The 25,786-nt window shown below is 43.5% G+C and overlaps 1 protein-coding gene across 10 annotated transcripts in view; it reads left to right on the top strand.

The window, feature by feature from the left end:
• Positions 1–25,452, top strand: part of SMARCA2 (SWI/SNF related BAF chromatin remodeling complex subunit ATPase 2) — a 176,277-nt gene extending 150,825 nt beyond the window's left edge. For 5 of the 10 annotated variants that reach the window (XM_080667604.1, XM_080667601.1, XM_080667603.1 and 2 more), the window contains exons 29-34: positions 5,075–5,128; positions 14,618–14,723; positions 15,188–15,289; positions 18,320–18,452; positions 23,064–23,206; positions 24,574–25,452. In XM_080667604.1, the coding sequence (XP_080523730.1) occupies positions 5,075–5,128; positions 14,618–14,723; positions 15,188–15,289; positions 18,320–18,452; positions 23,064–23,206; positions 24,574–24,609 (574 nt within the window). In that variant the 3' untranslated portion in view covers positions 24,610–25,452. The remainder of the gene's footprint in view (positions 1–5,074; positions 5,129–14,617; positions 14,724–15,187; positions 15,290–18,319; positions 18,453–23,063; positions 23,207–24,573) is intronic. The other 5 variants (XM_080667605.1, XM_080667606.1, XM_080667600.1 and 2 more) reach the window with 1 other exon arrangement.
• Positions 25,453–25,786: the final 334 nt, after the last annotated feature.

The raw sequence follows: 25,786 nt of genomic DNA, 5'->3' as shown, positions 1-25,786 counted from the left end.
CTCTGTTAGGGGTGCAGAATAGCAGTGTAGTAAGTAGGTAAGACCTGCCATCTATATTTAATTGATACATAAGAACTAATGATCTCTCATGAGACAGTTTCTCACCGCCCCCCCCCCCCCCCAACGTTCTTCCAGTGATTCTGGGACAGATGTATCTTCTTTTAAATAAAGGACTAGGATGATATACGCATCTGTTGACTGCCTTTGTTTTCAGCACCAGGTCTCATTTTAAAATGTCACCCCAAAGAGCCAATATTGTGTGGTTCGTCTTCGTAAAGGCTTTCTTCAGTGGTTGCTGTTAGAGGTAGCGCTGGTCTGCTCCCCGTTCCCACCACCCCACTGTGTATTTCCCCAAACAGAAAACTCTCTGTCAAGTAGTATCAGAAGGCTTTGCTCTGACTTGTTAAGCATGCTTTGTTTTCTGTTTATATAGGAGACTTTTAAAACTGTATTCTCAGTTTATGTGATATTTATCCTAAGACTATTCCTTTTCTTTCTTTTTGTTTTTATCATTAAGACTATTTCTTTGAAAATGAATTCAACCTGATTTGCATCTGTACCCTATAAACATTGTCCCCGGGATGAGATGTAGAATATGATGCTGAAGAGTAGAGTCGGGTAGAACTATTCCAAGTCTAGAGACGTGACTTATAGTGTTGACCTGAGAAAAGAGAGATTCCTAGAGCGATTCTTAATGTTGGGAGGGGTTTTATCTCTACCTGGTCCAACTTCCCACAACCCATCTGTCGTCCAGCCTCAGTGTGGACATGCCCAGCATTAGCTCCAGTGTTAGGAGACAGGCCACCTCTGAACACAACCGCCATTTCCTGCATTAAGATGGATTCAGTTCCCTGACTCCTGTTCTATTTAGACCTTCAGATAAGTCTAAGAAATGTCCTTTAAAACATCTATAAACACATTTACCCCAGGACATCCTTCTTCAGGCTGACACAACTCACCCTGTTATCCGGGGGTACCTACACTTGCACCACCCTGGTCCCCGCCTTCGGCACATTCTGTTTTCTTAGTGTCCCATTTAAAACGTGTCACCCGGAGCTTCACATGTATTCTGTGGGCTAATTGCAGGGTGGTTAGCTTTCTTATTCTGAACACCAGGATTCTGTTAACATAACTCAAGAGGGTGTTAACTTCTTCCAGCAACTTTGACAGAGTTAACTCCCGGTGAACATGTGACTTGTTGGAAAACTCCTCCTCACCCAAACACGCAGACAGCCCTTGTCTCACTGGAATGCTCTATTTCTTTTTTATTTTTTTTATTTTTTTGAACCTGTATCTACTGATATTATTCTTTTCCCCGTGCAGTTCCAGTTAACTGATTTTTTTGTTTCCTCAGTCTAGTCTACTGATAGAACTCTGAATTTTTGTGCCTTTAAAAAAAATCAAGTTTACTTCCTTGTCTTCCTAAGTTTCATTGGTCATCTGAAGATTTGCTATAGACTATTGCTGAAAAATTGCTAAAAGGCAAAGGACAGGTCTCTATATCATGCCCCCGAAAATCACTTCAGGTTGACACGAATTTATTAACCAGCAATCCTTAAAGTTGATTAGCCACCTGTGAACCCACATGACCATGCTGTCTCACATCACCCACATTTATCTCCTTTCTCAAGGTTATCAAGAAGGTCTAAAACCAAGACATAGCACATGTATGGCCTCTCCAATCTATCCACTTGGAATCCCCGCTGAAAGAAGGAAATGAGGTTAGCTTGCCATGGCTTTTTCTAAGAGACCCCCTACTGGTCCTTAATGGTATTATTTATCTTCTCTAAATAGCCTGATGGCATCTGAGTAATTTCTCCTAAGTTTTCAGTAAGGGTACACTTCAGGCAGAGCAGTCTCCAGTTCCTTTTCTCCTTTTGAACTGGGGACATTTGCTTATCTCCATTCTTCTGATTCCATTTCCGTTCTCTGGTCTCTTAACCATTATTAGCAGGAGCAACCTACACACTGTCTCAGGATGTAATTAGTTTGTAACAGGACACTTGAACGCATTTGAAGGGTCTTGATAAGCTTTCTATCCACTCTCCTATCAGTAGCTTTTGTTCAACCTTTATTATGCCTTGCTTTTCAAATCTGAGCATTGTTCTCCTTCCCAAAGAATCTGGAATCGGCATATGAGGTCCTTGTCACCTCCTCCCTCCATCAATTGTTTGAAGACTTGTAACAGGAGTATTTCGGGAGGCCTGGGCCTGTGGTTGCAAAGGGTTTGGACTTTAGGTCCGCCAGCTTTGAGAAAGCACACAGGGAAGCAGTGGGAGAGGCGGGCACAATCTGCCTGGCCTATCTGATTGGACACAGCCCTGGTACATAGTAGAGTGGCAGGGGTGACAACCACAGGACTTTTCTCTCCCTAGGGCTCTTCAGGCTCTGCTCTGTTTCTGAACATGGACTGTCTTCTTGCCCCTCGTTTTAGTAAGCCCAGATTCTATCTAAGAAGGTAGCAAGCCTTAGCTTGTTCTGAGTCCTACCTAGTTCTTTTTGTGTTGTAGAAAATCATTCATTTATTGCCTCCCCCCCCCGTTTCCAGCCCTGTACTGCTCAGTAGGACCGGAGGTGCTTCCTTGCCTCCATGGGCTCACCACGTGGTGGGATGGCCCTCCTAGCCCGTGTTACTGAACAGGCAATAGACTGGGGAATTCAGGGAAAGGGGGTCATGTGAGTCCATTATATGAGGCTACAATGACATCTCATGTTTACGGTCACTTTTAGGGGGAAAATGATGTATATGTACTCATTTCCTATATATGCTGAAAAGGCATTGGTTAGCATTTCTTTCATTTTGAGTAAAGCTTACTGCTATTTTGAGGGCTCACATGTAGTCAACTAATTCTTCAGAAGGGATGGACTCTTATTAAAAAGCATTGCATTGTTCCAAGATTCTTCTCCAAAGTGCTTTACCTGGAATGCATTTAGGTACTTGCTGTGTGAAAGGCTTTCCCACGTTGATCTTCATCCCGAGGCTTCATGAGATAGACTGTTCCTACCAGTTCATGTTGTCTTTTAAAATAGACTTGTAGTAAATACATTCTTAAAGCCAAATCCATACCATTATGTAATACTCTTTTTTGTCGCGTTGGGGTTTTTGTTTGTACTTTTTTTTTTGCGCCAAGCCATTCAGATTGCTGACCTGCTGGGTAGGTATTTCCCCAGGTACTCCTTACCAGCCCCATTTAAAATTATTCTGCGGGGATTTCCTTTGTTCAGAGCCTCACATACCCAGTGAGCTGTCACTTCTGTTACTCTCAAACCACAGAACCTTGACCATCTCTCCTCAAATAATTTGCATTGTGGTCTGCAGAATGTCTCAGACAGTGTTTGTCATTCGCAGGTTTCTCTTCCTTCACTCTTACACTTTCGGAGGCGGCACCGTCTATTTTGACTTCTGTTTCCCCTTGGTTAACACCATCATCAATTCAGTATCCCCCAAGTGCAATAATAAAAGCATTTCCCATTCCGTAACTTAACTCCTAACATGCACTCGCATACCAAGTTTCCTCCACACACACGCGTCTCCCCAGCGCACCCCTCCTCTGCCTCCTGGCACACTGTCTTCCTCGGACCCCTCCCTCCCTGGCCTGGGACAGCATGTCCTGCCTGTGTCCCCTGTCTACAGTCTGCCCCTCATTCTGCCTTTCACCTGGATACTTATCTGAGCATATCACACTGTTACTTAGGAACTTCCAACAGCTTCCTATTGCACATTTCAGTAGCCTGCCTGATGATCCAACTTCTACCCTGGGGAAGACGGTCTTCCACCATCTGGCCTAGCGACCTTTCCAACGTGGTTTTCCTACATGCCACTTCTTCTATTTCACACATTCCAACTACTTCTCCGTAGTTGCCCCTGCGTTTCTCTGTTTGGGCTTTGCCCGCTCTGCAATGCCTCCACTCCCCTAGGGCAGCGCTGGCAGCGGCTCTAAGGAAGGATCTCTAAGTAGCCATGCCTGGACCGGGTATGCCAAAGGGCCCTAGGGTAAGATCTCGATGGGGCGGGGGCAGGAGGGGGGTGTTCCTCAAGATTTGTCACACCTGCCCTAACCAGTTTGGCTCAGTGGATAGAGTGTCGGCCTGCGGACTGAAAGGTCCCAGGTTCGATTCCGGTCAAGGGCATGTACCTTGGTTGCGGGTACATCCCCAGTAGGAGGTGTGCAGGAGGCAGCTGATCGATGTTTCTCTCTCATCGATGTTTCTAGCTCTCTATCCCTCTCCCTCCCTCTCTGTAAAAAATAAAATATATGAAAAAAACTTAAAAAAGATTTGTCACACCTGTCAGCTACTTCTGTGCCCCCACACAAAGGGACACCAGCACAGCAGTTTCCAAACCCTCAACGGAAGAGACTTCCTACAACTCCCAGAAAGGACCCCAGGTGCTGCTTTCTGGTCATTTCCAGTTGAGGGTCATTGGCTCCGTGAGCTGCTGGAATGGAATAGAGTTCTGGGAAGTAGAACCCACTCCCTAGATGAGGTTCGGAAACCAGGTTTGGCAGTTGTTTGGGGCTCCCACTAGTAGTAGGTGCTGGTGCCGTAACCAACTACGGCCTCTGTTCAGTGTTCAGGACAACTTTCTGAGGTAAGTATTATCCCCATTTTGCCAATGAGGAGCTAGACTGGGATAAGCTAAAGCTGCTTTCCTATGGTCTTCTATCCACCCTCCCCCCCCCCCCCCCGCCCCCCGTCTCCCACTGCTTCTGGAACAGTGGATGGAGTATGCGTCCTAAAGGCCACACAGAAGGTGTGGAGGGAAATGGGACCAGAGTAGTAGGCATTTCCGTGTTTGAGAGAAGCTGGAAAAGTCCCAAAGAAGGTAGAAAATCTTACCCCCCCCCCCCCCCAATTTCTGGAGAAGTATATATTTTTCCAGAATGAGGTTCCAAACATAACCCCGTGTGATCTTCCCGACCTTCCCGTGAGGTGGGCAAGGCAGGTAGGTGAGGCGACAGAGGCTTGGAGAGCGAAATGGATGACCCAAGGTCGCCCAACCTAGGAGGCAGGAGCCAGGCCGGTACGGGTACCCAGGTCTTCTGACGCTAGTGTTCTTTCTACTCTACCACAGGTGTAACGTGGAGAAGGTGCCCAGTAATTCTCAGTTGGAAATAGAAGGAAACAGGTCAGGATCTGTCTTGTATTCCCGTGTCTCTAAATACAGGTACCCCAACGCCAAACCGACCGATTCCTAAGGAGTCGGAAACAAACCTCTCCAGCTACCTCCCGGTGGCCCCTCCTCGGAGTGCGGGATGGAGGCGCAGATATTCCGGAACACCCGCTGTGGCTTCTGGGGTTGTGTGCAGTGTTTCCATGTGGGGTGTCCATTCTCTGAATGCACGTCTGACCAAGGCGTCCCCAGCCCCTCAGCCATGGGCTTCTGCGGCTTCCCCCTCCCTCTGAGCGCAGCTTCTGTCTCACACCCTGCGGGCCTCTTCCCTTTGTGCTTTCGAAGCTCTGTGGAAAGCAGCGTGGTGCTTGGATCTCCTGTGGTGGGTGCGCTGTGTCTGGCATTCTGGAGTGAAACCCTGGCTGGGTCGGGTTCAGGGTGTGACTTCTGACTTACCTGTCGCCTGTGGTCCTGAGTGTCCTGAGCCAGTCTGTAACCTTTGTGTGCCTTTGCTTCTGTCGGATGGAAAGTAGAAATGCTTTTCTCCTAGAGATCTTGTGAGAACGCGATGATGTAAGCTAAGAGAGGGAGAGGGATTTGCATGATTTACCAGGGTTGGGAGTTGTTACGAAGATATTGAAAGTAACATTTCTTTTCCCGTACCTTTAAGAAAATATCAATATGATTCTTAACGTCTCTATTCCACATTTGTCTAATAATGTCCTTTATGGCATCCCCCTCCCCACTAGGTTAGGATCCCATTTAGGGCCAGGAGGAAAAAGAACGGAAACATACTGTGTTTCAGGATGAATGCCTATCACCAGCTGTGGCATTGTCCTGTGCAGGAGGAGGTTAAACGTGGAGGTGACTTGTACCTACCCACAATCTGTGTGGAGGTGAAACTACTGGGCAAGATTGCCCCCCCCCCTTTCCCCCTGATGGTGTTCAGTAAATATTCGTCAGTCCTGGAAGCCACACACACCACCCATAGTGTGTACTGAGAGACGTCAGTTGTGCTCTGTTTTTGCCACTATAACAGAGAACTCGGTTTGGATTTGAATTTTGGGATTGAAACAATAAATACTTGACTTTATTATGTGGGCAGTTTAAATAATGAACCAACATGGGTAAACCTACCCCACAACATAGAAAGGAGGCTTTCAGGTCTAAATGGTACTAAACACCCAGCCCAGGGAACAAGGACAGATAGCTCTTTTTCCCTTCTTCCATCAGCATGGCCATGTGACCATGTAAAGTGGATTAATAACCACTTTAAAGGGTATTGCAAGCCTCCAATGTCATGCCTGGGCTTTCTGAGGAGACGCCATGACTGCAGGTAGTTGGGACCTAGATAAATAAATGCATCTTTACGGAAGACGTGTGTAAGCTGTACTTTCCAGAGCCATGGCAAGGGGCTGGGGTTTGCTTCCTCGGGCTCTGAGTCTCTTTCGTCCTTGACTCTCACATATGCTTTCTTTCCCCATTAGCCTGAGTTTATATGTTCGGAGGTTGTGTTCTGATGAACACATTTTTAAAATTATTTTTTAATTTCTTTCTTTGTTCAAAGGTACTGAGCATTTTCTGTTCAATCCCTGTGCAAGTGTTGAGGATGGGAGAGAAATGAAAGAGCTCTATAAAGTATTAATGGATACAGAGTATGAGATATGTATATGTATATGTATATGTATATGTATATGTATATGTATATGTATATGTATATGTATGGGGTGGGAGGGGAGGAATGGGGCAGGGGTAGGGAAAGCTTCCAGGGGGAATTCCCCCAGGAGACAGTGGCAGGGAGGAGGAGGCAAAGGTACTCAGGCCCGTGTGTGCAGGCAGCTGTGGAAGATGGAAAAGCAGGACCCTTTTAGGGCCACACAGACCTCAGTAGGACTGGGCCATCAGGCACAAGGGAAGAGGGCCATAGCATGGGATGTGGTAGGAGGTAAGATGACAAGAATAAATCCTTAGAGGTGTGATTGACAGGACTTAGGGGCAGACTAGATGTGAGAGGAGGAAGATAACTTGGATCTCTGTCCTGAGTGGTAAGTGAATGTGGTGTCATTTACAGAAATGCAGGTGAAATGAAAATGTGGCATATGCATGCCTGTGTGCGCGTGTGTGTGTGTGTGTGTGTGTGTGTGTGTGTGTGTAGCTACCCATCCCCACATATCCCATCCCAGGAAATCTAAATTCTCTCCATAGCTATTAACAGCCCTTGACGTTGTGATTATGTTGTTAGTATTGACTGTCCCTTCAGGACCAGCCAAGAAACTCTTTTAGACAAAATTTATTTTTAGCAGTGCTGGCACCAGACAGTCCATATTTCTTTAAATGCGGTAGAGGGGCTGTGACTTCGGAGCTCAGGCCCAGGCACTTTGCACTTAACACCCTAATAAGATTATAGAGAAATGGCCATGAACCAGTAATGTGACCAAGTGGATGGATACACCTTTCCTGTAGCTTCTTGGAAAATGCCCAGTGCAGTTAGAGGCTCTGAATGTAAAGTAACCTGGTGAACTTTGTTCAATCCAGTGTTTCCCAAACTCATTTGACCAGTGAAACCCGCCTCTCCCCCCCCCCGCCCCCCCCCCACACACCCTTTCAAGGAACATGTTAGCAATCCGTTAAGCCAGGGGTCCTCAAACTATGGCCCGCGGGCCACATGCAGCCCACCGAGGACATTTATCCGGCCTGCCAGGTGCCGCTGCCTGTCCTGCTTAGCAGCCGACTTGTCCCGGGCCCACAGTGCGCATAGGAATTTGTTCATAGTTGTTTTTTTTTTTTAAACTATAGTCCGGCCCTCCAACTGTCTGAGGGACAGTGAACTGGCCCCTGTTTAAAAAGTTTGAGGACCCCTGCTAAGCTTACTGTGTTCCACGGGTGACACTTTGGGAAGTGTTGGCTGTATGCTCAGTAGCTGCATATTTAATCCAGAGAGGACCTGCTCAGGGAGACCTGGATTCTAGCACTTCGTTTTGCCCTCGTTACAAATAATGACACTTTCAGGTGTTTGCTGGAATAGACTTCTTCGACCCCTGGTGACCTGACACTTACTTATATTGCTCAGCCAATTATACCCGCATCCAGCAGGTGGGCAGGCCACAAATCAACTTGGTTTGTTTGCTTTCCGTGGGGCGACAGGCCTCCCCCGGGGCTTCCAGCATTAGCCTGGCCCAGAAGCGCAGGGTCTCTGCCTCTCCAGGCTGCAAGCCCGTCTCAGTATAGGTGGTGTCACTTACCTGAATGGCCTCTCCGGGAGGGAGGGGAAGGAGTCCCAGCTGGAAATAACAACTCATTTTCTTACTGTCCTATAAACTGTCTTCACCACCACAACTCCACAAGTGTTTTCCTCAAAAACGGATTGCACTGAAAGATGGCCGTTATTGGGGCATCTAGGGGAGTGGGCAAAAGTGGGTCTATAGCTGTTTGTACAGGAAACAAGACAGTAAATAGTAATACGAGAACAAATTGTTTTGTGTGCTCACAACTGTAAACCTACGTTTGCCCGCCCCATGTGTTCTTGTACATTCATGGGGTGGAGGGGGATTCATTCTTTTTAGAATCACACCTCATGGGTCTTCATGAAGAATTTACAAAAAGGGCCAATACAGGAGAAAGCAATGCTCCACAGCCTGTTGTGACCCACCCTTTAACAAAGTGATGCTTGGGGTTTACCGCTCATATGTACTAGTAGAAGCATTTGATTTTGTTTGCCTGCAAAAGCTTTATGCTTTTGGGTTGGGTCACAATTCAGCCAAAATCTTGGAAGCATCTTTTTACCTTTATGAAGTAGAGGCCCAGGGTAAGATCAGAGGATGGAACAGGCCGTGGAAGGGAAGGTGGGTCCTCACCTTTTGGAAGGAGGGCGTCCTCTGAGTGACGCCCAGATCTACAAGTTGAGGTGGCAGAAGTTGGCCGAGTAGCTGACCAAGGACGCAGCAGGCCTTCAGCTGTCACTTTAGACAGATGGACAGTTAGAATGCTATACCAGTACCTGCTGTTAGGAAATGTTAAGTGAGAAAAAGAGAAGCATCTAGATGTCCTGAGTCACTGTTTCTGAAAAGTCAAGTGATGATAGGTGATCTAACTCAGTGGTCGGCAAACTGCGGCTCTGTTGACTAATGAGTTTGCTGACCACTGGAATAGGAGCTTAATCACAAGGAACAACAACAGCCTGTAATTATTGGAATCGAGAGTCTAGGTCAGTGGTTGGCAAACTCATTAGTCAACAGAGGGGCAAACCGCGGCTTGCACTGATCTAACTTCTCAAATGTCTCCTCAAAATGCTTAACTAGACAAGCAAACAAGCGATACTCTATGAACCCAATGTCCTGTCCTGCTGAGCACTTCTGATTTGCAGTAATAAGTTCAATGATAGGATTCTGAATAGAAACTACATAGTAGATTCTGACCGTTGCAATATATTAAAAATTTACATAGAATTATTCTATTCTATGTATTTGGCTTTGTATGGTAGAGTGAAAAGGTGCTAATTGGTGAAATGGGATGTTCATGCTGATATAAATAAGGGTGGGGCACATGCCCCTTAGCATTTCTCTGGGAAAAATCAGACTTTGGACTTACAGCATGTTTTCAAAGAAGGTAACCCAATAGAAAGTGTTTGAGACCTATTTTATTTATGGATGATAATATGGTTCCAAATTACAATAGGTTGTAAGTCTTTATTTTTAAATAAGACTATATTATTTATGTTTATTTATGCTCTGGCATGTAGTTAATGCCTTTTTAAAAACCTTGTTGAAGTTGTTCTGCATTTAAAATGTGATATCCTATGTGGGTGTTTTTTTGTGTGTTTTTTTTTTTCAGTGAACGTTGTCATAACAAGTATTCTTTAAGGCACATAATTTTAAAATACATAATTATGGACTCTATACATATAAAATTATATATACACATACATGTATATAATTATGTGTGTGCATAGACACATGTAAAATATCTATCCGTCAGATATATACGCATCTACATTTGTAGTTGAGAGTGGATTACCAAAAGCAAAACCATGCTTCCAAGTGTGATTGTATTGAGGCTCTTGATACAGCCTCGGTGCTTTTCTCCTTGAGCTGGCAGCGCCCCTGTGGCCTCCTTACATCAGGCTTTATCTTGCACTAACTGGATGCAACCTTATTTCTGTTGGTAACTCGGGCACATCGTATACCTACAGTCCTTAACATAATGCTTGGTCATTTTTACACCCACCAATTCCACTACCAGAAGCAAGTCTGCCCCCTCCGTTCTGTTTGCTGTTTATCTCATGTATGCTTCAAGAGTCTTGGAGGTCAGATTTCCAAGCTTGTCAGGAATTACCATCCGTCAGCACCCAGTAAGATTCAGAGGAGAGCAGCAGTGAATACAGAGTGCCGGTGCAGGTGGTACCTAATTTGGGGCTGGCTAGGATGTTGGGTGTCTTTCTGGTTAAGTGGGGTGCTGCTCTGATCTGAGTGCATGTGTAAGTGACATGTATTAAATAAATCTCCCAGGAATCTGACCCCGAACAGCGGCAGCTTGCTTTCACCTACTAGCCTCCAATGTTGACCCAGTTTTATAGTTGTTCCCTCATGATTTCCTGGGTTGGATTCCTTTAGGACTGTAATAACTTTCCTGTAAAATTCTTCCAACTCCAAGTGGTCTTCTAAACCATGACATCATTTTCTTAGGCAAGGTAGCCACGTTTTTACATTCATTAAATAAAACCTATCTCAACATTATAAAATCTCTTTTTCACAAGTAGCTATTGGAAATGCTTGTCAGTAGATTAGCTTGGGCAGATAAAAAGAAAAACCATAAAGCAGAAAAAAAAAAAAAAAGAGAGAGAGAGAGAGAGGAGAGAGAAACTCACCCAGTATCTCATTTTCTTGGTTTGGGCTTGTTGGAAAGCCATACTATTTTAAAGGAGTCCGTTTCCCAGGTTTCATTTCAGTCTTCTGCACTCTTCCAACTATACCTAAGCTATAATCAGAAGTAAAGCCGATGCAGATGTAATGTTTATAAAGTGTGCAGTCATCATTTTAGAATCACAGTAGTATAGATATGAAACCATTGCCATTGGGTTTGTGGAGGTAATGGGAGAAATATTGGTTCCCAGATGAGGCATAGCAGAGTAAATCGAGAGAGAGCGCTATTACATGCAGGGTTTCAAACCACCACGAGACAGCGGCATGTCGGGCTTTAACATCTCACAGCATGACACCATGGCCCTGTGTCCCTATGCCCCTGGCCTCTGTGGCGAGAAGCTGTGCTTGCCCACCAGCACCAGGAAATTCCGTTAAGTGCAGTGGGTTCCTTTAAATTTTTATTTCAGGTTACACTTCGCCCCCTCCCCCCACCTTATGTCTTATTAGGGTCACGTTTCTTATTTTGTGATAGATCACTGTATGAAGTAGATCTGAAATTACAGGCCATCAGTGGAATCCTTTTTTGGAGGAGGGGAGTGGGTATCACTTTTGTGATGGGAAGCAATTTATATTTAGGCCTCAAATTGTGTAAAATGACATAATGGAAAATACCTTGGGGGTAGGGTAAGCATTTCAACAGAAACGGAGTACCTTCTGCAAACCACTATACAATTAGCCCATTGTTCTGTACTTTAAAAAAAAATACATAACTTTCCAGCACTGGGTGGGGGGGGGGGGGGGGAAAGCACTTGAAAAGGTATATTGAAAAAGTTTTAACTCAGCTTAAGTTGATAAAGAAATGCCAAGAATTCAAAACTATCAGGCAGCTGCACTTCCACTTCTTTCTTATTATTTTTCCCCCTTTACTTGAGGGAAAAATACGTTGACTGCAGTGATCCTTAGCGAGCGGTCACAGCGACTCGGTGCGTCCTGTAGGTTATGTGCTCCGGGACCGCCTGGCATTTCCTCCTGCGCTGCCCGTCAGATGCACGGCCTCGGATAGGGCAGGGGCAGGTTCTGACTGCAAGGAAAATGCTCCCACCCAGTGTGGAGGAGGCGGAGGAACACACATGGAGGAATTAAGTTCTGAGCAGTGAGGCACCGAGAGTTAATACTGGGGAGAATTTCTTTCTTTTTTTATAGGAGAGGGCTTCTCGATCCTGGATGGATAATGAGGTATTTGAAGAGGGGAAAAGGATAGAGACCCTTCCAGCCATGGAGTGAGAAATGGGTCAGTTCTGGAGACTTGGAATTAGTCATAAAGTTGGGTGTGTGTGTCTCTCTCTCTCTCTCTCTCTCTCTCTCTCTCTCCATGGTACTTGGGGGTACACAGGGGAGAGGCTATATCCTGACCAGGAGAGTCAGGTCAACAGTGCAAGCCGGGTTCACAGAGGATGAGCTGAGAAAGCCAGACAGCCACAGGAAGACCTCCTTCGACAGCCCGGGTCCGCCTCTTGCCTGTGTCCTCTGTTCTCAGGAAGGGGGAAAAGGAAGTGGGCTAGGAATGTTTTGAAACAGAATAAAATTTGTCTCATTTTACACTGTTGGCCCCAAGTCTCAGAACATTCAGTTCCCTCTCTTAGGAGCACATGTAACTCTGGACTTGTCTCCTTATAGAGTCCAGAATTTCTGTGACCTGACTGAGGACCGAGACATCAGACCAAGACCACTGAGCCATTTTAGCTCTGTTAGAAAGCTTTCTCGCACCCGTGGTGCCAAACACTCAGTGGCACAGCTGAAGTGAAGAAGGGTGCCCATCACAGGTGGACAAAGCAAAGATGTGCTCCTAGTGTGTCAACAGAAAAATGACACCATCTGTTGGCAATGTAGAAAATGACACTGAAGATGTCATTGAGGGTCAGGTGTTAAATCCAAGATTGCAAAGAGGTCTGACTTTTTTATTGTTGCTAGGTTACAGAGAATGCTAATAATAAAGAAGTCGCTGATAGAAATAGAAAAATTCTATAGCATCTATAAATCGCCTTTCAAATATTCCTTTTCAAATGGGTAAAATGTTTCTATATATAATAAAATCTCAGAATGGTAGAAAAAGAATAGATCAGAAATTGTGGCTGTATGTTGAAGGTGATAGTAAATAAAATGGGTTTTGTCACATACTATGCGGTGTAACTTGTGGAGGTACAAATGCATTTCTCAACCCAGGAAGGTGGGGAGGGGGTGCGTAGGAGTGGCTGTGAGTCTGTGTGTGAGAGAATACCTTGATTCTTACCACAAGAATCTAAAAATCCAATTCCCTATTCCACTATAGTCTTCTTAAACCTCTTTGTTTGCTCCTGATTTTAGTATTCATGAAGCCCATATATGCATTAAAAAATAAAACAGTGACCTAGTAAAACAAAAACTCGCCCATCCCTTTGACAGAAGATTTTCCGTTAATTTATGCAGGCCCCTTTGCACTTCAGCATTTTCCCCCACTGGTTGCTAGGCAACAGTTTGAGTTACTGCGCATGCCTTTTTTATGATAACTGTCATTATGATTATTTTTTAATTATACAACTGGGACTATGGATTAAAACAGCACATTGTCACTCATTCTTTGCTGCTGCTTTTAGCATTCTGGCACATTGCTAAAATCGCCTCAGAAATTGACATGGCAGAGATTTACGGTTATTTTTTGATATTTCTGGCTTCACAAAGGAGAGATGGCATCACAAGAAAAGCGAGGCTATTGTGAAGAATGGCTATACCATATCCCACCAGCTGTTACTGGTCGAGATAAGCCACGTCAGATACTAAGCTTGTGAATCTAAATTACGTATGTTTTGTTCTTTTAACCATGTCTGTGTCTAATATTAAATGACGTAAAAAGCTTATATATCACTTTATAGCCTTTTTCTCAAAATGCTAAGCATTTGTTGCTAATCTGCTTTCAAATAAAGCTACCATGCATTTGGGGGAGGGCACAGCACTCATTCCAGCAGCATTGGCATCCACACTTGCTAATATGGTTGTCCTTTTCTGCCCAAATTGCTCCATACACACAAAAGTGCAGTTAGGCGAGATGAAGGGGTTCCTCTGGCAAATAACAATAAAGTGTGTAAAGTGCTCTAAAAGGAACAGGACCGAAAAGGTAGATGTCCCTAGATACACGTACAAAAGCATTTCATTTGCCGTTCCAGAGTATATTCAAACCTATTTTCTAAATATAAAATGAATTTGAAGACAAAGGAATATGGAAATAAAGTCTGGTGTGTGTGTGTGTGTGTGTATTTTATCAACTCAATTATTATTCACTTAAAAAATGAATGTTGGTTGAAAGGGGCATTTTAAATTTTCCTATCAAAATGAAAAGAGAATTGCCCTGGAAGAATCCACAGCGGACTTCTCGTGTCGGGTGTGTGGTAGAAGTGGGGACCTAATGGTACTTCAGTATGATTTTGAAGTTCACAGAAGAGGCATTCGTCTCCGGTAGGGTTGGGGGCTTTTCCTTGGCATAAGGAGGCCCACATCTATATGCATGGGAATGCCAGTGTGCTTTTCTGACACTTTCTGAAATGAAATAACAGAACCTTTCCTCAGGAGTGCATGCTCTGTTACGTGTCTGTTTGTTTCCCCCACCCTACAGTTCAGGGCGACAGCTCAGTGAAGTCTTCATTCAGTTACCTTCAAGGAAAGAATTACCAGAATACTATGAATTAATTAGGAAGCCGGTGGATTTCAAAAAAATAAAGGTAGATAATTCTTTTTATCAAACTTTTTATTTTTAAATAAAGAAGTAAATTCATTGAAATGATGATAGGACATGGGCGGTGGCATCTTGTCTGATTGCCACTGACACCCATCCAGGGCCTGTTGCCGGAAAGGCTGGGATGTCCTTGTGCCTTCACATGTCTGTTATTTAAACATCTTGCTGAGAGCTCTATTTTATTATATTGCATTTTATTGAAGTTTCAGACTGCAGACCCATTGCTCTTTCTGTTTCCCACCCCTATGCTCCTCCTTCCCCCTCATAAGAAGGCACGTGCGTGGGAGGGCGGGCTCTCTGGACCGCACCCCTGGATTGTGCGGTCCCACACCCCAGGCAGGGCTAAATGCTGAGAAGACAAAGGGAAATTGGGTTTTGTGAAGCAAGTAGTAACTGTTGTATTTTTCTCTCCTTCCCCTTTTCCTCAATTTTATCCCAAATTCCCATTAGGAAAGGATTCGTAATCATAAGTACCGGAGCCTGGGCGACCTGGAGAAAGATGTCATGCTCCTCTGCCACAACGCTCAGACCTTCAACCTGGAGGGGTCCCAGGTCTGTCTGTAACGCCTAAAAACACTCTCACCTTCAACTTCCTGTGTTGCTTTCAGTAAAACATTGCATTTTCTACATTTGCACCGTTGCTGCTCCCCTGGCAGAAGGAAAATGAAAGAGCAAAAGCCTGAATTCCATGCTACCTGCAGAAGGAAATTGAGGCTTTGGCATTTTCAGACCCACGCCAGCTCTTCTGTACCATAGCTACACCAGCTCCTGCTCACGCTTCCTCAGAGGCTTCACTTCTCTTTAGAGGAGGAATTCAAGTCGGTCCCTCCATGTAATGCTTGCAGCAGGAGGTCCAGCCTGGGTTGTGTATTTGATTCCTTTTTTCTGATTGTAACCTTGCACCAGGAGTTGAAATTACTATGCTTTAAAACCAAAAATGTGTGTGTGTGCGCATACACACACACATACATTGCCAAAATTGCTTACCAGAATTTCCTTTTCTTCAGGCCAATTGCAGTTCTCTTTACTTCCCCATCCACAGTGAGCAAGCTTAACACTATAGAAGGGACAGTGAATTTTTGAAAGATAACTAGGGGGAGGACACTTTCACTTTAATTGCACTTCAATTCCACTCACCTTTTGTGGGAGCCCCCGTTTTCCTCTGTGTTTTTCTGGCCTAATGCTCCTCATGCCCATGAAGAAAGACCAAGAAGAGAGACCAGTGTGTCTGCCAGCCACCACTGAATTCCTTAGGCTACTTTCGTGATCTGGCTTCTTGACCTTCATGTCAGTTCCAGTCACTAACGTGGGGAACACGGGAATCCTCAGACTGTGCCATGAACAGACTGTACACGTCTAGGTTAGTAGCAGTAAACAGGAGTACTGTTTGGACCAAAACAGGTCTTGAAAGCAAACCTTGTGTGTTCAAGACACTTTTCAAAGACAGCTGAGATAAAAACCAGGACACAGAGGGTAAATACACGAGTCAACAAGGAAGTCTTTTTGTGAGTGACCATTTATAGTCTCTGGATAGGTTTTGGGGTCCTTTATAATATGTGGCAACAGCCTCCCTGGCTGCCACACTCACTGTCTCACCCCTGCAATGGCCCAAGACTGGCTTCCCTTCCAGCCCACCCTGCGTATGAGTTGATCTTTCTCTTACCTGTCCGTCTACTGCCCACCAAGCTCTGTGGTTCCCTGGATACTGTTGAATTCTCGAATAAATTTAATCTCCATGGGCTGTTTTCTGAAGTTGTGCCCTACTCTAACTCTTCAGCCTCATTTCCTATGAAGTGAGGAACTAACTTAAACAACTTATGGTCTAGTCCAGTGGTCGGCAAACTCATTAGTCAACAGAGCCAAATATCAACAGTACAATGATTGAAATTTCTTTTGAGAGCCAAATTTTTTAAACTTAAACTTTTTCTAACGCCACTTCTTCAAAATAGACTCGCCCAGGCCGTGGTATTTTGTGGAAGAGCCACACTCAAGAGGCCAAAGAGCCGCATGTGGCTCGCGAGCCACAGTGTGCCGGCCATTGGTCTAGTCAGACTAGTCCCTTAAACACCTCCCCGGATGTGCATGAAGTTGTAAAAAATACTGCAGGGAGCCTGTGTACCCCTTCCACCATCACAAGGTATGACATGCTGTGTAACATAGTCCAGTATCATGACCCAAAAGTTGACAGAGGTTCAACCCCAGGTGTGTCTTTTTTATTTTTTTTTCTTGCCTCACCTTTCTCGCTTGCTCTCCTTTCTCACCCCCAATGGAATCCTCCTCGCCTTTAAGATATAGCTCATCTGTGATGTCTCTAGCTAGTTCTACCATGGCCTCATCCCAGTGCTGACCCCCCAGGCCTGTGTCCTGTTGGACTGTATTATTGGGGGCTCCCCACCAGTGGCCAGGTGTGCGGCTCATTTTACAGTAAAGGAATACAGCCCTAGAGACCCTAGCGGTCATTTTTTCCTTTTTTATTTTTGGCTTAATTTTATCATTTTAACCATTTTTAAGTGTGTAGGTCAGTAGTGTTCAGTATATTCTCATTGTTATGCAACAGATCTTCCTCACTCATACCTTGTAAAACGGAAACTCTTGTCCCTATTAAACAACTCCCCTTCTCCCCTTCCCCCTGGAAACCACTGTTCTACTTTCTGTGTCTATGACTTAGACTATTTTAAGATACCTCATAGGTGGAATCATTGAGTATTTGTCCATTTGTAATTGTCTTATTATTTTACTTACTGTAATGTCCTAGGGTTCATCTGTGTTGTAGCATGTGGCAGGATTTTCTTCCTTTTTAAAGCTGAATAATATCCCATTATGTGTGTATATACCTCATTTTATCTATTCTTAGTGGACATTTGGTTTATTTGTACTGCTTGGCTATTGTGAGTAACAGTGCTGTAATGAACATGGGTGTACAAATATCTCTCCAAGTCCTTGCTTCCAATTCTTTCGGCTGTATACCGATAAGTGGGATTGCCAGATATACGGTACTTCTACTTTAAATTTTTTTGGAGAAAAAAGGAACATTTCAGAACTTCATATCTCTCAGCAACTACAGGGCTATGCTCAGGTATGTGGGTACACTAAAAGTAAAGTATTGATTGGAATAGTATTGGCTGGAACTGATAAGCTCAGGAATAAAGAATAGCTCCCATTTTGTTAGGGGAATTGCATTTTAAAGAAGGTTGCTTTGCCACACTATTTGATAGACCAATTCAAATAAGAAAAGTTTTTAAACTACTTCTATTGTCAAAGATGAGAGGATTTGTTACAGAAGTCCACCCTTCTCTCCCAGGTGCGCACCTGTACACACAAACAGAAATAACACAGACCCATACACACTAAAATTATTTCAACCGCAATGGACTTCTTTTCTATAAGAACATGTGTGTTTGTATTAGCCTTGGGCTTTTTCCTATTTGATTATCCTGTAGGCATAAAAGCTGGCATTGATGTTTCTAGTAAAACCCATGTAAAACGAAGCTGGTGTGCTTCAAGAGGAAGAAGCGCCCGCTGCGACTGTGAGTCTTGGGCCCTCAGCTTGTCATTCTAACAGATGCCGCCTTGACCCTTTAGATCTATGAAGACTCCATCGTCTTGCAGTCGGTGTTTAAGAGCGCACGGCAGAAAATTGCCAAAGAGGAGGAGAGCGAGGACGAAAGCAATGAAGAGGAGGAGGAGGAAGATGAAGAGGAGTCGGAGTCGGAAGGTAAGCTCGGGCATCAGGTTCCTCTACTTCTGTGCCCTTGGCCATCTGCATCAGTGTTGGCACAGGCGCTAAAAACTCAGACGTTGGAGCCAGACCGATCTGCATTCCAGCTCTGTTCTGCCGTGTCCTTGCCGGGCTACCTCAGACAGCAAGTGACTTAACCCAGCTCAAGCTCAGTTTTCTCCCCTGGAAAATGAGGTAATGCATGCCCCCAGGCTCAGCACGTGGCAAATGCTCACTGGAGGTTGTGCAAACCCGTGTAATAGACATTTTCTGTCAACATTGTGGTCAGTACCTCCTACCTGTTCCTTAGCACAGTGGTTTTAATAGCTGGGCTCCTCCCCGAGTCCCACATCAGTAGCCTGCACTGAGGCCTGAGGGTCAGTGTTTCCAGGGAGTTCCCAGGGGCACTGGGGCTGCTTGGCCCAGGACCACTCAGAACCACCGCTTGCGAAAATAATGGTTGGAATGTGGTCCATTTTATCCATCAGGGATCAGGTACTGATCATGTGTTTATTTAAAATGTTGATAATTTTGTTCATCATGTACTTGGGGCATTCATTTTGTGTTTTGACAGTGTTGCGTTAGAACAGTGGTCGGCAAACGGCGGCTCACGAGCCACATGTGGCTCTTTGGCCCCTTGAGTGTGGCTCTTCCACAAAATACCACGGCCTGGGAGAGTCTTATTTTGAAGAAGTGGCGTTAGAAGAAGTTTAAGTTTAAAAAATTTGGCTCTCAAATTTCAATCGTCGTACTGTTGATATTTGGCTCTGTTGACTAATGAGTTTGCCGACCACTGCATTAGAATATTTGTCTTGATGACTCAGTTTTGTTGCCCTCTTAAATTCTGCACCCAAGGGAAGTACTCGCTCGCGGCCATACAGCGTCCCACCCTGGTTGATAACCCTCATCTTCCAAAGTTAAATCTGCCTTCAAAAATCTAAAGTTTCTTCTTACCTAATTATGTTTTCACCCCATACCTCCTCTCAAAGTAATAAATCCCAGTAGTTTATGATCTGCTATGTCAAACAGTACAGATATGCTTTAAAATTTTTTATTAGATTTGTTCCTAATTACATACTTAGTACAGACAACTTGGAAAGTGTTTTTTAAGAAAGGAAAATTTGTATAATTTTATCACCCAGTTTACCTTTAACGTTTTGAGAAGTTTCCTTCCAGTTTTTTCTACACCTAAGTATTTGTTCATAAAAGTAGAGCACACTGTTTTATAGTGTGGTTTTTCTATTTGTTGGGGGCATTTTCCCACAGCAGTCAGTGTGGTTGTGGTTTTTTTAACAGCAATTTATATTACCATTCATTAATGAATGTACCAATGTATATTACTCTAAAGAATGCTGTCCTAAACATTCTTACCCTTAAATCATTGCAAACATCTGATGCTTACATATTACTACACAGCTGGAGTTCACTTCCTTGACGGCAGTCTGTTTCCCCATATCCGGTATCAGCCTTCTGAGTGATACTGCCTTTATTTATTTAACCATTTTCCAGTTTATATGGTTCTCACCCAGTGCTTATATCACTGCATTTGATGAATAAACCTACATTATCTTAGCTAGGTATTTCCTTCTGTAGAGCTAGATTTCTCATCTGTTTTCAAAGAGCTGCCCGCCCAGCTTATCTATCAGTTTTACTTCTTCAGTCTCTCCCGAGACTTGGTGTGTTAACTAGCTGTTGCTGTTATTACAAGTTCCCACGAACTCTGTGGCTTAATAAGACAGCGGATGATCTCCTAGATCTATCACTCACAGGTTCGGTGTGGGCAGCCTGCACTGCATGCCTTTCTGGGGGCCCTCGGTGAGACTCCTGTGCTTCGACCCTTTCCTGTGCCTCCTCTTCTTAAATTTTCGGTTTTCCGTTGAGGTGTAATGGACTTGGGGCATCGTATTAGTTTCAGGTATACAACGTAATGACTCGATATTCGTATGGATTGTGAAGTGATCACTATAAATCCAGTTAACTTCCTTCATGATACATAGTTCAAAAATTGGTTTTCCTTGTGATGAGAACTTTTGAGACTTCCTCTTAGCAACTTTCAAATATGCAGGACAGCATTGTTAGCTGTACCCCTCCTGCTGCACCTTAACCCCATAACTTACTTTATAACTGGAACTTGGTGCCCCATGACACTTAGGACCTATTTCGCCACCTTGCAACCTCCAAACCTGTTCTCTGAACTGGTTTTATATTTCACATATAAGTGAGATCATATGGTATTTGCCTTTCTCTCACTTCACTTAGCATAATACCCTCAAGGTCCATCCATGCTGTCACAAATGATAAGATTTCATTTTTTTTTATGGCTGAGTAAGTATTCTGTTACATGTAGATATAGATCTATATATATAGGTATATATATAGATATAGCTATGTCTGTATATACATATATATATATATAGGTATAGACATAGCCAAGATATAGAATAAAATATAGATATTATAAATAATGTTGCAGTGAACATAGGGGTGCATATATCTTTGCGTTAGTGTTTTGCTTTCTTCTGATAAGTACCCAAAAGTGGAATTGCTGGATCATATGCACCCCTATTTTTAATTTTGAGAGGATCCTCCATTCTGTTTTCCACAGCGGCTGCACCAATTTACACTCCCACCAGTCGTGCACAAGGTTTCCTGTCTCCACATCCTCACCAGCACTTGAAATTTTGATGGTAGCCATTCTAACAGGTGTGAGATATCTCTCAGTGGTTTTGATTTGTATTTCCCTGATTATTAGTGATGGTGATGTCAGATTGTTAGTGTTTTTTTGTTACTGAGTTGTATGAGTTCTTTATATAGCCTTATCAGATATATGAATGACAAATATGTTGTCACGTTTCATAGGTTAACTCTTCATTTTGTTGAGGCTTCCTTTGATGTGCAGTACGAGTTTTAGCTTGATTTTTGCATTCACAGCCTTTCCTTTTAATGTCAAATCTTAAGGTCATCTCCAAGATAGATGTCAAAGAACTTACTGCCTGTGTTTTCTTCTAGGAGTTTTATGATTAATCTAGTTTCATTCCTATGTATGTGGCTGTCCAGTTTCCCCAACACCATTTATTGAAGAACTGTCCTTTCCCCATTATACATTCTTTCCTCCTTTGTCATAAATTAATTGACCATATATGGGAGGTTTATTTCTGGGCTCTCTATTCTGTTCCATCAATTTCTGTGTCACTGTTTTGATTACAATAACTTTGTCATATAGTTTGAAATTAGGGAACGTAGTACCTCCAACTTTATCCTTCTTTCTTAAGATTACTCTTTGGCTATTCATGGTCTTTTGTGTTTCCATAAATATTTTAGGATTATTTGTTTTATTTTTGTAAAAAATGCCACTGGAATTTTGATAGGGATTGCACTGAATCTGTAGATTGCTTGCTTTGGGTAGTATGGACATTTTAACATTGTTAATCCTTTCCATTTAAAGAGCATGAACTATGACTCCCTGTATTAGTGCCTTCTTCGGTGTGTTGTTATTTTCACTGTATAGGTCCTTCTCCTCCTTGGTTAAACTTATTCCTCTTATTCTTCTTGAGACCCACAAAACACGATATTCTAGCAAAACTGGCTTCAGTGAGAGACCCACATTCTCAGTGACTTCATCATCAAGTCCTAAAAGCAGTGTTCTGTGGAAACCTGTCCCAGAACAAGGCCGTGGAACAGATTTTCTTTATACTTGGGGATACACACCTGTATTTATGTTATAGCCCATTGAACACCTCTAAGTGTTTTTGTTTCTATCCTCCAAATAGCCCTGTGAGAGGGGAAATGAGGGCCACGTCCCTGCGGGCTAATTTAGCAGACCATTGTTAGAAGCTTGCCATATAAATATGTGCACCAGACCGCCCCCAGATTCTGCCAAGATATGCCAGCAAAGGGCTTTATGGCACTTTGTTTCTAGAGGCAAAAGGCTGGGAACTTTAGCACCCATCCCTAGGGGACTGGTTAAAAAAATCATAGTGTACACATAAGGTGGTCATGTTTCAGGTTGGTACATAGAAATGTCCCACATCTGTGAGGAAGAAAGCATAGTGTGGATATGAGCATACAACAACCCCTTTGGGATAAGGGTATAAAGGGTGTGTGTGTACACACACAGGGATGGCTATATGTGTGGGTATGGATGTGTAATTCTTTTTCTGGAAATAATCACCAGAACGAGAACAGTAGGTAGAGAGATGGGGGAAGGAAGCTTTCATGTTCATTTGCTTGAGTGTTTTGTTTTTACTTTCCATTTTGAACCTTTCTATGCTGTTAAAAGGGAATTCAAATAGTTGGATTTCCTTTTTTAATGTCAAAGTTCTATGTCTACACCACCCCCTCCACAAAGTAGAAGGGTCCTCGGGACAGGGAGAGGACCCGCTGGCCTCAGTCCCTCCCGTGGCCTGTGTAAGGTACCTGTGTGTGTGTGCTCCACCGTCCCAGCTGAGGCGTGTTTGCAAGTGGAAGGGGTGCTAACTAGACAGGACGACAGAAACCCGGTATAAACCACGAGTGATCTGGACACTCCTGCACCTTTGGTTTGTCATCTTCCTGCACAAATGAGTTCCCTGTGACTCCTCATTGCTGTCTGTTTCGTTTCCACTGTAGCAAAGTCTGTTAAGGTGAAAATCAAGCTCAATAAAAAAGACGAGAAAGGTCGGGACAAGGGCAAAGGCAAGAAAAGGCCAAATCGAGGGAAAGCCAAACCTGTGGTGAGCGACTTCGACAGCGACGACGAGCAGGATGAAAATGTAAGGAGCTGGGACCACAGCCCTCTCCGCTTCGGGCTCCCTCTCACGCCTCCTTGTCCTTCCCAACCTCCTCTCTTTATTACCTAGAAATGAAAACGTCAAGATGGGGTGAGATTTCATTCCTGATGGATGTGCACGGAGCTGCCTGCTTATATAACAAGGAATTTGGGTCTTTGTTTATTGCTTTTTTAATAGTCTTCAAAAATGAAAAACACTAAATCAAGTTTCCTTCCCCCCTTTCTTATCTTCCCACTTCTTACTTACAGATAGAGTTTTCTCCAGGGCCAGTTAATGTTTTATCTCCTAACCCCCAGCATCGTGCCTAGTCTGTAGCAATGTATAGATGGAATAAGGATTAGATGGAAGAATAAGAAAAAAGTTGGGTTTGAGTTGCTTTTTAAAACACGGGGGGAAAAAACCACAAACAGGTGAATTTTTAAGTATCTAGAAGTGTTAGTTAATAATTTAAAAATTCAAGCAGCATTATGGGGCCTGAAAATAAGTACCTTCCTATGTGCCTATGTGGAACTATATTTAACCAGTTAACTACCACACGTCCAAAACGGAAACCATCCCCACACGCCACATTTCGAATTTAGTATTATAAAAATAAATATATTACAATTCGGGTGTTCTTGAATATTTTCACCTGGAAATTCTCACGAAAGATGATTTTAAAGTTGGTCAGGGCTGCCACTTAGGGAAAACTTTTTTTTTTTTTTAATAGACGCACGTGGTGTGTGGGGAAGGTCCGCTGCTTGCGTCTACAGACACTTAAGGCGTGCAATGGGTTAATGCTTCTGTTAGCATCGTGAGATAGATGCCACATAAATCCTGGTTTAGGTTATGTGTTTCGCTCCGGTGATATAAGTAGATAGCAGAGGCTGAATTCAGGTGCTTGACTCCATGGGGGACCAAGGGGCAGGGACTTCTCAGAGCTCACCTTCTGGAGTGGCCTCCATCTCACACACTTTGCAGAGGACCTCAGGTTTCCACCATGACTGCTTTCTTTCTGGAACATTCATTTTCCATTGCATTTAAAATACTGTGCTTCCTTCAGTAGATATACCAGGGAGTAGACAGCAAATGCATGGTACTTTTTCCTCCCGTGACTTTTCTGAAACATGGCGCTAAACATAACCTTTCAGGCCAAAGCGAGAGAGTGAAAGACTGGCACAGCGGGTGGGTGTCATTTTAGTTTTTCAGCTTCAAGGCCTCTGTGGTGTGTTCTCATCCTCCGTAGAACAAAGAGGCGTGGGGCGTTAGCTTTCCGACATGTCATTTGTTTTCTCCATGGCTTTGTGATGGGTTATGTCTTCTTTTCCCTGTATGTAACTTCATTCCATTTTACCTTCTTTTGACTTTAGGAACAGTCAGAAGCAAGCGGGACTGATGACGAGTGATGGATACGGACCTTGTTCCAACTGAATTCCTTCCTCCCCTCTCTCACTTCTACCCAGTGAGTTCATTTGTGGTATGGGCACTGGGCTGTTTCTATATCATCATCATCACCTATACACTAGCTTTAGGATAGTGCCAGACAAACATATGCTATCATGGTGTAAAAAAACGCACACACAAATATTTGTAACATATTGTGACCAAACGGGCCTCAAAGATTCAAAGATTAAAACAAACAAAATAAAGCTTTTGATGGAAAATATGTGGGTGGATAGTATATTTCTACGGGTGGGTCTAATTTGGTAATGGTTTGATTGTGCCTGGTTTTATCACCTGCTCCGATGAGAAGATTTTTGTCTTTTTGTAGCACTGATAACCAGGAGAAGTCATTCAAAGTCACTGGTTATTTTATTTTTCATCAGGCAATTTTCAAGATTTTTATTTGTTAGGTATTTTTTTTTTTACACTGTGGTACATATAAGCAACTTTAATAGGTGATTAATGTACAGTAGTTAGACTTCACCTGCATAGACCTTTTTCCATTTTATGCTCTATGACCTAAAAATAAAACTGCTTTTTGAATTGTATAAGATTTATGTCTACTGTAAACATTGCTTCTTTTTTTTGCTCTTGATTTAAAAACAGGTTCTGTTGAAAATGCTATTGAATATTGCAGTCTATATAGTGCATTGGATGGCTTTTTTTTGTCACCCTGATCTCCTATGTTACCAATGTGTATCGTCTCCTTCTCCCTAAAGTGTACTTACTCTTTGCTTTCTTTGCACAATGTCTTTGGTTGCAAGTCATAAGCCTGAGGCAAATAAAATTCCAGTAATTTCCAAGAATTTGGCGGTGGTGCTTTCCTAATAAACAGATAACTTAGCTCAACAAATGTTGCTTCTTGTTTTTGAGTTCCAGAGCATGAAACCCTGCCACAGAACATTTGTGATTTGTGTGTGTGTGTGTCGGGGGTGGGGGGAGGGGTGGTGCAGAGAGAGCCATTCTGCTGCAATGAACCAAGTGTGTCACAAGGGAGAGGAGTATATCGCTTGGGTGACTTTAAACTTGCACAGTGGCGGAGGTGCTGCCATGGACTAAGCGGCCCCTCCCCAATCTTCCTCATTGGTTTACATTGTTTACTAGCCAGAAAATCTTCCTTTATTTTACTCCAAGTCAGTA

The sequence above is a fragment of the Plecotus auritus genome, assembly GCF_963455305.1.
Source record: "Plecotus auritus genome assembly, chromosome: 5".
Classification (NCBI taxonomy): Eukaryota; Metazoa; Chordata; class Mammalia; order Chiroptera; family Vespertilionidae; genus Plecotus; species Plecotus auritus.
The sequence above is the reverse complement of the archived record's forward strand: the minus strand, read 5'-3'. Positions and strand labels throughout refer to the sequence as shown.